The sequence below is a fragment of the Poecilia reticulata genome, chromosome 16 (assembly GCF_904066995.2).
Source record: "Poecilia reticulata chromosome 16, P_reticulata-male-v2, whole genome shotgun sequence".
NCBI lineage: Eukaryota > Metazoa > Chordata > Actinopteri > Cyprinodontiformes > Poeciliidae > Poecilia > Poecilia reticulata.
Genome location: NC_088845.1, coordinates 31,391,319 through 31,404,834, shown reverse-complemented (window position 1 = coordinate 31,404,834; position 13,516 = coordinate 31,391,319). Strand labels below are relative to the sequence as shown.

Genomic DNA, 13,516 nt, shown 5'->3' with positions numbered 1-13,516 from the left:
TACAGTGAATTTCTGTCTCACTTTAAGTTTCCTGTAACTGCTAAGGAATTCGCTGTTGTCTTTGATGCCATTCCCTCTGGCCTTATGATTATGAAATGCATCTTCAGTCAAAAACCAATCTCCACCCTCTGCAATTTAATGGATACTTCTGTTGCTAAAATTTGTCTGGCATCTAATTCCAAAAACAAAGAAATTTGTTGTGAAATTTCCAACAGTTGATCATCTCTGAACCTTGTACTGCTGTTTTTTGGAACAGGCACTCCTGGTCTTATTTGGAAGAAGGTTTGGTCTCTACTTCATAAATTCTTTGTTACTAACAAGGTCAAAGAAGTATCTTATAAACTTGTCCACAGATGTTACCCAACTAAACAATATATGTGTAAATTCAAGAAAAATATTGACACATTGTGCTCTTTTTGTACCACTCAAACTGAAGAAATGAATCATTTGTTTTGGAGCTGTGACTACAAAAAACTTTGGGACGATATTATGATCCTTATTGTTTCTATTTCCCCACAAACTCTTCTCAGTTTTGAAACTGTTATCCTTGGATTTACTGCTTTTGACAAGAAGAACTGGGACTCCGCTTTTGTTATCAACCTTATTATACTTCTCTATCTTTATTAAAGAATTGAATATGTACATTAAAATCTCATTGAGTCTTCTGATAACCTAAAAGCCATAAGTATGGTACATTTGTTATGCAAATTTAATATTCTTTAACTCTATCCAAATGACTTTCTTGACACTGTTTCTCTTTGTTTGTTTTAATAAAGTTTATATATATATTATTTTATTTATTTATTTTTTTTGTTCTTATGTTGTTTTTTCTTTAATTTTTTGTTTATCACCATGCTATTTTATTGTATATATTTTTGCTGTTATCTGTTTGTTCTATTCTTTTGTTGGTGTACAATGCTATTGTTTTAAAGATTACTAATAAAGACTTATTAAAAAAAATTAAAGACAGGTTCAAATCCATGCTGAAAGTGGAACTCCTTCAATGAGGGATCCTCCGCAGCTCTGATTGGCTGCGGAGGATCAGGTTACATTGGCTAAGCAATGTAACCTGATCCTCTGATTGGCTAAGCAATGTAACCTGATCCTCTGATTGGCTAAGCAATGTAACCTGATCCTCTGATTGGCTAAGCAATGTAACGTGATCCTACATTACAAAGCGGCCAGCGGGGCGTCATCACGACTTTACACAAGTGTGTCTTTACCTCCACGGCAGAGGCTCTGCTGAACCCCTGATTTAGAACAAGCACATGCTAGCAGCCATGCTAGCAGCAGGCACAATGGAGAAATGTTTTCAAACTCATATTGCAGCTTCTAAGTTGAGGAGTATCGATTTGGCAGTACAGGAGGTAAATAGAGCCGCTGCATGTAAACTCTGCGTGAACAAAACCGGGTTTGGAGACGGAGAACTGCGTCCTTAATATATCCCGCAGTTATTAGGACGCAGCTCTCTGCTGCCCTCTGCTGGGTCCTTATGGAAAACCGAGAGCGGCAGAGATACCAGCGGCCTGTAGCCCGGTGCGGCTGATATATGCAAGTTTCCGGGGGGGGGGGGGGGGGGGAGAAGGTGTTCAAAAAATTTGAAGGTACGGTTTAAAGTATGGTGCGCTCATAGTCCGGAAAATACGGTAATTGCTCTTAAAAGATTTTTGAAAATGGATTAATTATCTGCAAATAATGCCATCTTTGAGTGTCTTTGCTGCAGTAGTGACTAGTGGCGTAATCGTGTAATTTTATTACCACTAGATGGCAGTAGGTACAGAACATTTTACATTAAAACAAGAGAATTAGTGATGCATGAACGTTACTACAGTCATGCATCTCACACAAGTGTTGTGGCAATGTTTAGGTGTATTTTTGAAGTAGAAATGTTGAGTGCAATTTGAAATAAAAATGTAAAATATGATAAAAATAAATGTTTGTGTTATTTGATTCTTATTCAAGACACTGATAAGAATGACTATATATGTCATATAGGCGGCTACAGAGTATCTTTGTTTCCATTTTGGTTGGTGGTGTGACTCGTGATTTTTTCAATTAAAACAATGTACCTTGGCTCAAAAAAGGTTGAAAAACACTGACATAGCCTATTAGGTTTTCAGGCTTAATATTTATTTTACGATTATTAATAAGCGCTCAGGCTGCACAGTGGCGCAGTTGGTAGAGGTGTTGCCTTGCAGCAAGAAGGTTTTGGGTTTGATTCCAGAACCTTCTGACATGTTCTCCCTGTGCATGAGTGGGTTTTCTCTGGGTACTCCAGTTTCCTCCCACAGTCCAAAAACAATTGGCCTCTCCAAATTGCCCCTAGGTGTGTGTGTGTGTGTGTGTGTGTGTGTGTGTGTGTGTGTGTGTGTGTGTGTGTGTGTGTGTGTGTGTGCGCGTGCGCACACGTGGTTGTTTGTCCTGTGTGTCTCTGTGTTGCCCAGGGTCCAGGGTGACCCCGCCTCTCACCCGGAATGTTAGCTGGAGAGGCACCAGCACCTCCCAACCTCACTAGGGACAAGGGTGCAGTGGTGGAGAAAGTACTCAAACATTTACTCAAGTAAAACTGCCACATTAACATTTTACTTAAGTAAAAGTAAAAAAGTACTGACTTTTAAAAATACTTAAGTATTAAAAGTAAAAGTACTTGCTGAATGCATTACCTAATCGCTAATATCATTAAGTGTGCCGATCGTATTTAATTTGAATACATTAGAAATGTGCCATTTTAATGAACAATGCCACATATAAAGCAGGTTTTTATTGTGTTTATTCTCTGTAACAGTTTAGACTTAGATATGTGATTCTATGCATCATAATTTCAGCGATGGAAACATCTCGTCTCCTGTCCTAACACAGCATGAACTTTATTAGTCACATTTATTTAGAAAGAAATCCAACTGAAAGGGGATGTAAAGAAGGTGCGGGCGGGGTGGAGGACATGCAACCAAGGAGCCACGTAGCAGAGTTGTAGTCAAGACCACCGAACCCGAGACCAAGACCAGCGCCCCGCGCTAAATGACACAATAACATTAAGTGCACCTATCAAAATTGGTTCTCAGATTGATCTGAAAGATCCACATTCCCATAAAAACACCTAGATATTAAATACTTGGAGCTGAAATATATTTAACCAGTATCAATTAAAACTCACTTCATTCTGTTTTGCTTTCATCGCTGTGCTACAATCCGCAGATGTCTCCTGCCATCCCTAGAAAAATAACGCCCTGGGCGGTTGCCCATATTGCACGTTAGAAACCACAACTGAAACATCGCAATTAACGGTAAATATCGTTCAACTATGAACACTGTCCAACGGCGCAACAAGTAACTAAGCAGAAGGAGCATCGTGACTGTTTTCATCCTCCCTCCCACTGCCATGGTTCAACTTTTACTTATTCAGCGATTAAATAAATGAGTGTATATATATCTACTGCAGTGTAGATATATATACACTGCAGAACACAGAACGTCTCACACTGAGGCTTCAGTCCTTAGTACTTAGTAAAGATCCGTCCAGAAGAATCGGATCGTTCCTGAATGTCATATCAATGCAGACTTTGGTCACAGCGTTGTCCCATATATGCGACACCTCAGTCAACACCTCCACACAATAATTCAGTGCATGAGTGACAACTTTTTTTCATCAGATGCAACATGTGTCTCAGTAAATACAGCTAGCTTTGCTAGCATCACGTCCACAGATCTTACCTTTCTTTAAGCTTTCCTTCCAAGTGACGTTAAAAATTGGACGAAGTTCCACCGTCTGTGAAAGCGAAGCGCTGCTGATTTTACATGTCGCCATATCTATGATTTATGCAGCGCTATTATATTACTGACGCTCAGAGGAAACCACTGCGCATGTCTGGAGCTCCGCGTGCGAGTAAAGGTGGAGCCGATGGGTGACAACAGACACTAAGTCACGTTATTGCTGGGATTTTACGGCGCCATCTTAAATCCCTGAACTTCACATTTTAACGGAAAAAAGAGCAACGAGACTTGGATGTAACGAGTAACGCGACACTTTTGTAGAAATGTAGTGAAGTAGAAAGTACAGATACTTACTGTAAAATGTAGTGGAGTAAAAGTAGAAAGTATCCATTATTAAATCTACTTAAGTAAAGTACAGGTACATGAAAACTACTTAAGTACAGTAACGAAGTACTTGTATTTCGTTACTTCCCACCACTGCAAGGGAGTATAGAAGATGGATGGATAATAAACGCTCCATGAACACATCTGTGGTTGATTAGTTAATTTTAAACTCCTGCTCTGCTAGTTATTTTGGTAATGAAACCAAAACGCACAGAACTGTTGAAACAATAATCACTGAGATTATTATTATTGTTGGATCATTAATTTGAACACGTTTTGTTGATTTTGTTGTTCTTTAATAAAGTTATGAACGTTTTAACCCAGCCAGAGGAGGACGTGCTGCTCTCAGCCTCCTGGCTGCGTTCAGTTTGTCATCTGATGCTGAGATCGACTCAAAACCTTCCCCGATCGACATTTTGCCCCCCTGTTCTAGCAAAACAGTTCAGAAACAATATGAAATGGTAAAAAAGTTATTTATTAACTGATTAAGTCATGTTTTAGATTGTTCTTGAAAAACTAATCAGTCGTGGCTGCACAGTTTAACCCACTGATCTTTTTACAGCTGACAGCCGCTCCTCTCTCTTGCAGGTACTGGTACCCCCACTAAACCTTTTAGGGGTACAGTACCCTGCTGTACCCCCTTACTTTCACCCCTGCTTATGAGTAACTAAAATTGTACTTTATTAGCAATAGCAGGAAATCAAAAATAAATATTAAGTGCAATTTAAATACATTAGTAATATATTAGTAGTATATTTAAAGTATATTTTTAATATAATTCTATGACAATTAGTACACTCAAAATATACTAATCAAGCTCTTGAATACTACATAAAAAGGTATACTTAAAGTACACTGAGTACTACTTGAAGTTGTTCCAAAAAAGTATGTTGAAGTATGCTAAGTATGCTAAAAAATTGTAAATTAATACTATTTACATACTATTAAAATATACTAAGCACTAATAACGTTGTTCCAAAATAGCAGTTTAAGTACATTAATCAAAGTATGCTAAAATTTAATATACTAAAGTATACTTTCTTTTTACTAGGGTTTTATTTTTTTTCTTCTTCTGTTAGTGGCCTGTGCTGGTTTTGTCATTTTTGAATACATCTGATATCGATACTATATTTGTTATATATGATGTTAAAAAAGAAAAAAACCAAAATGTTTTCCCTCCTTCCAGATGGCTGTTTTCACAAAAGTCACATTACAAAATCCAGGATAAGAGATAAAGCCAGGTTTGACAAAGCTGCATAGGTTCCTCCTGGTTTTTATCCATTTCACAAAGACCAAACCTGATTGGCTTCACAGAATAAATCGCCATGGTAACTTATGAGCTTCCTGTTTTGTGAAACCGAGCAAAAAATCCCGGCTAAGCAAGAGCCGTCCGTGAGGCGTCTCTTCTTTTTATTATCACGTCAGTTGCTGTTCTTTGTTTTATTGGTGGTTGGCAGAACAACCGCCACCTACCGGGCTGGAGTGTGAACGTCAATGCTAATCAAAGGTCATTTATCAATACACACATCAAATGCGTCAGTGTGTCGGCTTTATATAAATAGTCTACACACTCCCAGTGAGTGTCTTGCTAGAAAGTGTCTTTCACTGGGAGAAGCTTCTGGAAAGAAACTCAGATGGTTTGAAGGTTTGTATTATCAAATACTGAGGAAACATGTAAACTTCTGATTTTAAAGATATTAAAAAATCTGACTTGTTTTTTGTCTCATTATTGTGGTAGTTAGCAAATAGAACTAATTTAGGCTAATCTTTAGTTGTCCTAATACAAGTTTGGTCAAATTTGATTTCAAAAGGAAATCAAATTGGAAATCATGTTTATATGGTGAATGTAAACTTGTAATTTCAACAGCTCAGCAGGAAGCTCTTCTAAAATCAGTTCTTCAAAACTGAATTCCTGTGCAGTGATCTTACACAAGATGCCTTCTGTTTATGAATAAAAAAAACCTTTTCATTTTCAATTAATATTCTTTCCATATCAGGTGACCCTCATCATTAATGCCACAAAGTCGGAGCTGCAGCTCCGGTGGGCTGTGTAGAGATACAGGATGTATGATGTCCTAGTTAAAGGCGTGTTCAAGACGATTAGGAAGAAAGGCAGAGATCTGATGTTTGTTGACTTTGGTGTGCAAAAGTATACTCTTTATTCGTATTATATATCCAACTTTATTTTGCCCCAACCCTTCCCCTTCACCCAGCCCCCACAACCAGCGACATTCCCATGTCACCAGTCACTGTCACTGTTACAATAGCCAATCAGAGCTTACCTGCAGAAAGAAGGCAACCAAACAAAAAAGAGCAGAAAAAAATGTTACTTTCAGTTTGTTTTTCTTGTTAAATAGTAATAAATACATTGAGATGCAGTGGTTCTTACTTCATCCTTTTTTCTTAAGCACAAGGGTTAAAAAGTTTTTCATTTCTGTTTCTATTTGTTTTTATTTCATTTCTTTATTGATCTGTGTTGGATCTTTAGCAGCAATCCAGACCAGTTGTCATGGTGATTAGCAGCACAGAGAGGAGGAGCTGTCTGGAGGAGAAACACAACAGGAGAAGAAGGAGATGAAGAAGAGTGCAGGAAAGAATGAGGAAGAGAAGGTGATCCGTTTGACTCTTGGGAGGCGTCACTGTCCCGTCAGCTTCTCCGCCTGCCTCAAGCACCACCAGGCCAGCCGCAACGTCAGGCTGACAGCAACACGTGAAGTCCTGAATATGTCGGCCTTTTCTCTCTCACACACCCATTTCTGTCCCGATACATGCACGCCACAATGTATGTCTGCGTAATGACATCAACTTCAGGTGTCTTCTAATGCAGAGATAACATTAAAGTGGTCAGCTGATCTGGTTGGGTTCTGGAAATGGGTAGGCCATTTTCCAGATGGCAGAAACAGCTGTATGTGTATGTGTATGTGTGTATGTATGTGTGTGTGTCAATGCTGCTGATGACCAGGACATGTAAATGTGACTACAGTAAAGTGAACATTGTGAAGAAGGGAGCTCCAGCCTCAGTGTGGAGCGGAGTGGAAAACCAGGCCCCTTTTCGCTCCTCTCCAGACTTTACAAAACAGAACACAAAACCCCTCAAACCTTAGAAAATCAAATAATATTAATCAAGAATATCTGTAAAAACACACTTGTCAATCATTCCTTTCCAATTCCAGTCGCAACGACAACAAACAAAAGCAGGACCAAAGGAAAGTATTCCCCGCATCCTTCTCCTCCTCCCTCCTCCTCCCATGCAGAAGAAATTGTCTCCTCCAGCTCCAGATTCACCAGTTTGTCTCTGAACTCTGGCTGTGTGTGTATTCGTAGTAGTTGGAGTTAAAATTGTATGGCTTTAGGGCGTGGTTCAGGTTTTATCAAGAGTTGGCTGGCCCTTCGTCTGAGTCTGGCCTCCCTCTGCCCCCCGCAGCAGGGTTATTGTTGTTGGAGGCAGGGTAGTAGTCCTCTGGGGGCGGGGCTTGTGGCCCTGGGGCTGTGGGGGCCGTCCGAGTCCGGAAGGCGGACAGTCCGATTGGCAGAGCGAGGGGCAGAGATGCAGAGCCAAACTGAGAGGCCTCCATGGAAGACACTGCCCCCAGGTGGTGCAGCCCTAGGGACACGCCAACATCCATGCTGTCACTCATCTGGGGAGAGGATCCCTGCTGACCCCCTCCTCCACCCAGGCCCGTTTGGCCGCCCTGCCGTAGTCCACGCCCACCATTTCCATGATGAGAGTAAGTCGGGTGTGGATGGTGAGGCGGGTCCAAAAAGTGGCGCTGGTGTTGCTGGGTGGCAGCTGGTTTGTGGAGCAGCAACTGGGTGTATCCTGGGTCCTGACCCCCACTTCCACCATCACTGCCTGGCCACATCCTCATCTGTTGCTGGGAGGGAGCCTGTTGGACGAGGAGACTCTATTCAGATTAGGGCTTGAACCAGTTTCAGTTTTAACCATATTAATTAATGACTCCTATAAAGAAGCCAGACCATTTCAGCCAGCACAAAGGGGACTTTCTAACAAGAGTAGTGCTCAGCCTTTCAGAAGCTAATGCTTAGCAGACCTAGCTGAACTCTGTGCAGGCCAGTCCGGTTACTGCGCTGTCTCATTTCTTAGACCACCATCCTAAAGCAGTTCACTGAGCAGCTGTCTGAAACTCATAGCAACACAACTTCCTGCAAACATTCACAATAAGAGCCTTAACCACATGCACTTGATTCTTGGCTGTAAAAACACCTCAGATTGTATTAAAACAGCAGACATCTGCTTTGTTGGAGAAAACATAGATTAGCCTTAGTGTGAAAGTAGGGAACAGAGTGTCAGATTGGAGGAGTGTGAAATTTGTACCTGAGGACTGGTCATCTCATAGTCTGAGTGGGTGACAGCAGAGTTGTAGTAGCGGTTGCTGTAACGGTAGTTACGGTTGTCATTGGAAGAACCACTGGAGCCACCTGAAAACAGACAATTCTCACATCAGTGTCATCACTGGGTTTCAAACATTGACTTATTCATTCATTTTGGTTAATTAATAACTGATATAGACCCTACCGACACTTCTTTACAAAGAATAATGGAGGACAAACTCCGTGTAGAGATCCTGCTGTTTGCTCAGAAAGTCTTTCTGGGTTCAGTTATATGACGCTTTATTACCCAGATGTTTACAGCTGGAAGTCCTGCAGTTAGCTGGTTGCTCAGACCAGCTAACCTCATCACTACCTCTACCTGTGGCTTTATCCAACCAGAGGTCAGCTCATGCATGTGTGTGACTGCTGAGTCAGGGTCATAGCAGACCCACCCTGCTGGATCTTTTTTCAAACAACATGGAGAATGCATTGTTATCTTAAGCCACAGTATTATTTAAGGTAGCCATCTTGCTTTAATTAGGAACTCTGTCCAATATCCTTGTGATGACATTTTACTGCACTGTTAAAGCTAAAGGTGCAAGTTTAGTTCTGACTGGTTGATCACAGAGGGAGGAGATCCACTGAGTGACAGTAAATGTGCTAGATGGCTGTAAAGGTTCTTCCAGGATCCCTCTGGAAGATGAGGAGCATCAATCAGAGCAGATCTAGCTGCAGACAGAGAACAGATGGACAGTGTGGGCCGTTACCAGAGCTAGAAACAGAGCTAGTTGTGGAGGTTGAATGGGAGTGGTCCATGGCAGGAGAGGTGGATGTAGATGAGCTTGTGTTCGTTCCTTCATCTGTCGTTTTCTTAAAGAAATTGTGCTGGAGGGCATAAAATGGCGTGATTCTGCTTTTAGGGTCGTAGTCCAGCATGCGCAAGATCAGATCTGAAAAAAGAAAAATGTCACCAGAATACACATCAAGGTTTTATTGTTGGAAAATAACAATAAGAATAAGAAGTAATTTAAGTTAAATTAGCATGTTGACGGATGAAGTTGAACATATACAGTAAATCATCAACATCTCTTGGAGCTTCAAGGATTCAATTTATGAACACATTAATGAATAGTTTCCGTTTCTATGTTGCCTGAAGTAAAGCAAACAGCAGCATCACTCAGACTTCCTGTTAGCTCATATTTAGTGGACAGAGAACAGGGCAGGCTAGAGGTGGTTTAGTTGGGGTTTTTTCATAAAGGTCAGCTAACAGTGTTCCTGGAGAACATCGGAGAGGAACCCAGAGAAAAGGTCCTGGGTTCTTTCTATGTATTCCAACTTCCTCTCACAGTCCACACAGTTTCCAGGTTAGCTGATTGTTGTCTCTCCAGCTATAAGGTTATGTGTGAGAAAACTGGAATGATACCAATATGTATTCCTCCACAAATTCTTTTAAGATACAATAATTCTCCTTTGAAATGCCTAAGCCAGTGGAGCCCAAAGTGGGTCCTGGAGAACCGGCATCCTGCGTGTTTTAGTTCTCATTAGAGGCCTAAGAGGAACACTGACATGCTGAAATGGTTGTTACTGCCACCAGGGACAGAACTAAAACAGGCAGGATGCCGGCCCTCCAGGACCCACTTTGGGCAGCCCTGGTCTTCACAATAGAAAATCCTGGACAGAGACAAAAACAGATTTTGACTGGGTTTTAATTGAGCAAGAATTTACCTCCCCATTTACCTTTGTTGAGGTACGAACCCAAAAACTAGAAGACAATGGGAAAAGGATGAATAACCCAGTTTTCTTGTTCTCAAAGGTGTGGCAAGAGGTACACAAGAAATGTAATATATGCCCATATTTCCAAAAATATTCATCCCCGGTACAACCTGAAAATCAAAATTGGGAAACAATTTATTGACCGCAATGGTTAAAAAAGATACAAGAACTGTTGGTGATCTATATAAAGTGGATATACTTGTGTCATATAAGGGGTTTATTGAAAAGTTTAAACTGGACAGTAGCAGCCACTTTTGGAGATATTTACAAATTAGAGATTGCATAAAAAATAGAATGAAGTTTCCTATGGAGAAAAATCAGATGGTGTTTTTTGGGATTACCACCTTTATTTAGCAAGGCATCAAAATGGTATATTAGCTCATGGGCTAAAAATAATATGCGTAAAAGTCTCAAAAGCAGGAACGTGCAGGGGGCCTGAGCCCTTGCCCCTTTTATCCTTGATGCCCCTAGTACCCTTTTTGAGTTTGTTTTTTTAAATTATTATTATTTTTTTTAATCTGTATGTCAGAAAGCCTGCTTGTGCCCCTCAGTAATAATGTTTAGCTAAATATAATAATTTAGCAAAATAAACTCTGGCTGCCCTCAGTCTAACAATGACTCTCAGAGCCTCCATGCTGTTCAGACACCAGGTCCATGGTGGGGTGGGGGGTGGGGGATCTGTGCCCTCTAACCAGGGGCTCGGTATAGGGGGGAAAAGTGATGACAATTATAGGGGCCCTGACCAACAGGGGGCTCTCCACAATTTAATTATTTATTTTTTGTTCATAGAAATAAAAAAATAAAAAAACAGGGCCCTGTCATTTACAAAATTAATCATATTGTCTTTTCAAAGATTGTTTTTAGCAGTAAAAATTTTATGTTCTCACTCCCAGATCAAAAAACACACCTCTATATTTGCCCTGAACCCCCTATCTGAGTTAAATGGTTCGTTCCTGCTTGGAGCGCTTGAGAGTGACGCTGTTAGCAGCAGACAGTAGGAAACAAGAACAATTGTGGCTGTTACTATGCTGCTAAGAAAAGTTATAAAATCAGGTTTTCAAAAATAAAAGAGGAGAAAAGAGAGAAAAAGGCAAGAGTGTTAATTTATAACCCAGTTTTTCTCGAAGAGAGGTGGGTAGACTGTGTGAGATTATCAAACATTTAGCATAGTTAGCTTAGCTACAGACTACTGTTTGTATCCTTTTCACCAGCATTTAATGAATTAAGGAAAGAAATTACCTATTTAACTTGTCCCTTGTATCTTTTACCACTTAACAGATGAGTCAGTCAGCAGCAGCTCTAACCCACGTCCCTCCTGACCCGTTCTCTCCTGAGTGAAATTAAAGCTGCAGTATGTCACTTTTATATAAATGTTTTTTTCACATATTTTTTTTAAAACTGTCATTATGTTGTGACAGTATGGTCTGAGAGGTAATCTGTGAAAAATCTATTTCTTCTGCTTTCTCCCAGTGCTAGAAACAACCAGTCAGCGGCAGGAGAGTTTTAGTGCTGTCAATCACAATCTTATGTGGTGCTGCTCATCCTTCCTCCCGTGCTGCAGCTAGCATAGCACAGAGCTGTGCAGATTCAAACTGTGAATGCTCAGTTTAGTTAGCATAGCTACTAATGATGGCAGATAAATGGTTTCCTGTAATGATAAGTTGTTTCTCCAACATTAGCACATTTAGCAGTGAGTGAATGAGGCTAATTGTTAGTGCTAAGAGCGTCCTACTAGTTCTGATTGGTTGTTTTGGTCAGAACGGTGCATTACTTTAATCAGTAATAGTAATTCAGGGACCAGGTGGAGGAGATTGATTGTTTTCACAGATTAACTGTCTCATAACAAACTGCTACGACATGGTGACAGCTTTAACAAATATGGAGAAAACATATTTTTTATTAAAGTTATGTACTGCAGCTTGAATAAAATGCAACTACATGGCATTTTTTGAGAAGTCTGGATTGCTCTATATGTAGTTGCACGTTGCTTTTGACTGTTGCACATGGGGAGAGACATTTCAGTATCTAAAACTAATAGAAAACATTTAAACAACCTACTTGCATACTGGATGTGGACTGTTGGATGTTAAATTCATGAGCAATAAATATTGTGCTAATTATCAGTATTGAAAGAAAGAATTGTGACGCTTTTTATGGGTCAATTAGATTTAAAAAAATTGTAACAGCAGCTGCGCAGGGGGGACCAATCAAATGTTTTGTCAGGGGGCCCAAGATTTCTGGCGGCGCCCCTGCCTCTAACTATCAAATTATGGGCAAGAATATTTTTATTCACAAACCAAATACGCCAAATAATACCTATGTTTTTTTGTGAATAAAAACTTAGATCTGATGTTGACTTTAGAAAAACTGTTTCTATTTATATTTTCGTAATTGTCCTCACAATAGCAGGAAAAAACCCACCTCGCCCCTAAACACAGAAATGCTTCGGCTGCAGAGAAAACGTCTGACTTTAACTTAATCAGGCTGCTAGATGCCCGATTCGCTACAGGCGGTCTGAGTCGGTCCCACCGACAGATATAAAGAATGTCTGTCTTTATATCAGACATCCTGACATAAGACACGGTACTGCGACTGTCACCGCGAGTCGCGACACACCTCAAATCCCCAGTACCACCTGGTACCACCTGGTACCACCTGGTACCACCTGGTACCACCTGGTACCACCTGCACTCTGTTCGCTCTGCTTCTCCTTTACGTTACTACCAGGCGGGTTAAAGCCGCTGCTGACGGGATCTGGGCTGGAGGTGAGCGGCTGTAAATAGAAGTTATTGCAGAACCTCAAGTGTTTAAGGAAGATTCAGCCCAGAGCAATCGGAGTTCACAAAACAAACATCAGTGAAAATACTGTAGCAGTAATTAGAACCGCAGCATAAAGCCAAACATGCCACAATTAAAATGAATCAAAATGCCCCCATAGCATCGGCGGACTGGCACAGGGGCCACCGGGGGATTCCAGGTGGATTCAGAGATGCCCATGGCAGCAGCTGTTCATGCAGGGCCGGCCCAAGGTAATATGGGGCCTTAGACAGAACCCCCCTCTCCCTGAAACCCGTCCTACTAAGAACCTCGGCATCACTAACATGTTTAAATATAGATATGGTGAAGTCTGTGAGAGGGAGACCAGGTTTATTGGCCAAGTTTAAAATCAATCACTGATTATTGGTTATTTGTGGTGATGTATCTGTGAACAAACCAGCTCAGACACAAAGATTACACCACATTATAGCCATGATAACACACTATCAAACTATCAAGATGATTCTTTAAACTTTTTATAACGTAAACTTCCTAATTA

At 40.7% G+C, this 13,516-nt stretch overlaps 2 protein-coding genes across 5 annotated transcripts in view; both read right to left on the bottom strand.

The window, feature by feature from the left end:
• ppox (protoporphyrinogen oxidase) overlaps window positions 1-13,516 on the bottom strand; it is a 171,427-nt gene that overhangs the window by 37,548 nt on the left and 120,363 nt on the right. The gene's annotated exons all lie outside the window — the stretch shown is intronic.
• Window positions 6,222-13,516, bottom strand: part of dyrk1b (dual-specificity tyrosine-(Y)-phosphorylation regulated kinase 1B) — a 73,335-nt gene continuing 66,040 nt past the window's right edge. For all 3 annotated transcript variants that reach the window (XM_081597489.1, XM_081597487.1, XM_081597488.1), the window contains exons 11-13: window positions 9,195-9,377; window positions 8,432-8,535; window positions 6,222-7,982 (exon numbers count right to left, since the gene is read on the bottom strand). In XM_081597489.1, coding sequence (XP_081453615.1) covers window positions 7,467-7,982; window positions 8,432-8,535; window positions 9,195-9,377 — 803 coding nt within the window. In that variant the 3' untranslated portion in view covers window positions 6,222-7,466. The remainder of the gene's footprint in view (window positions 7,983-8,431; window positions 8,536-9,194; window positions 9,378-13,516) is intronic.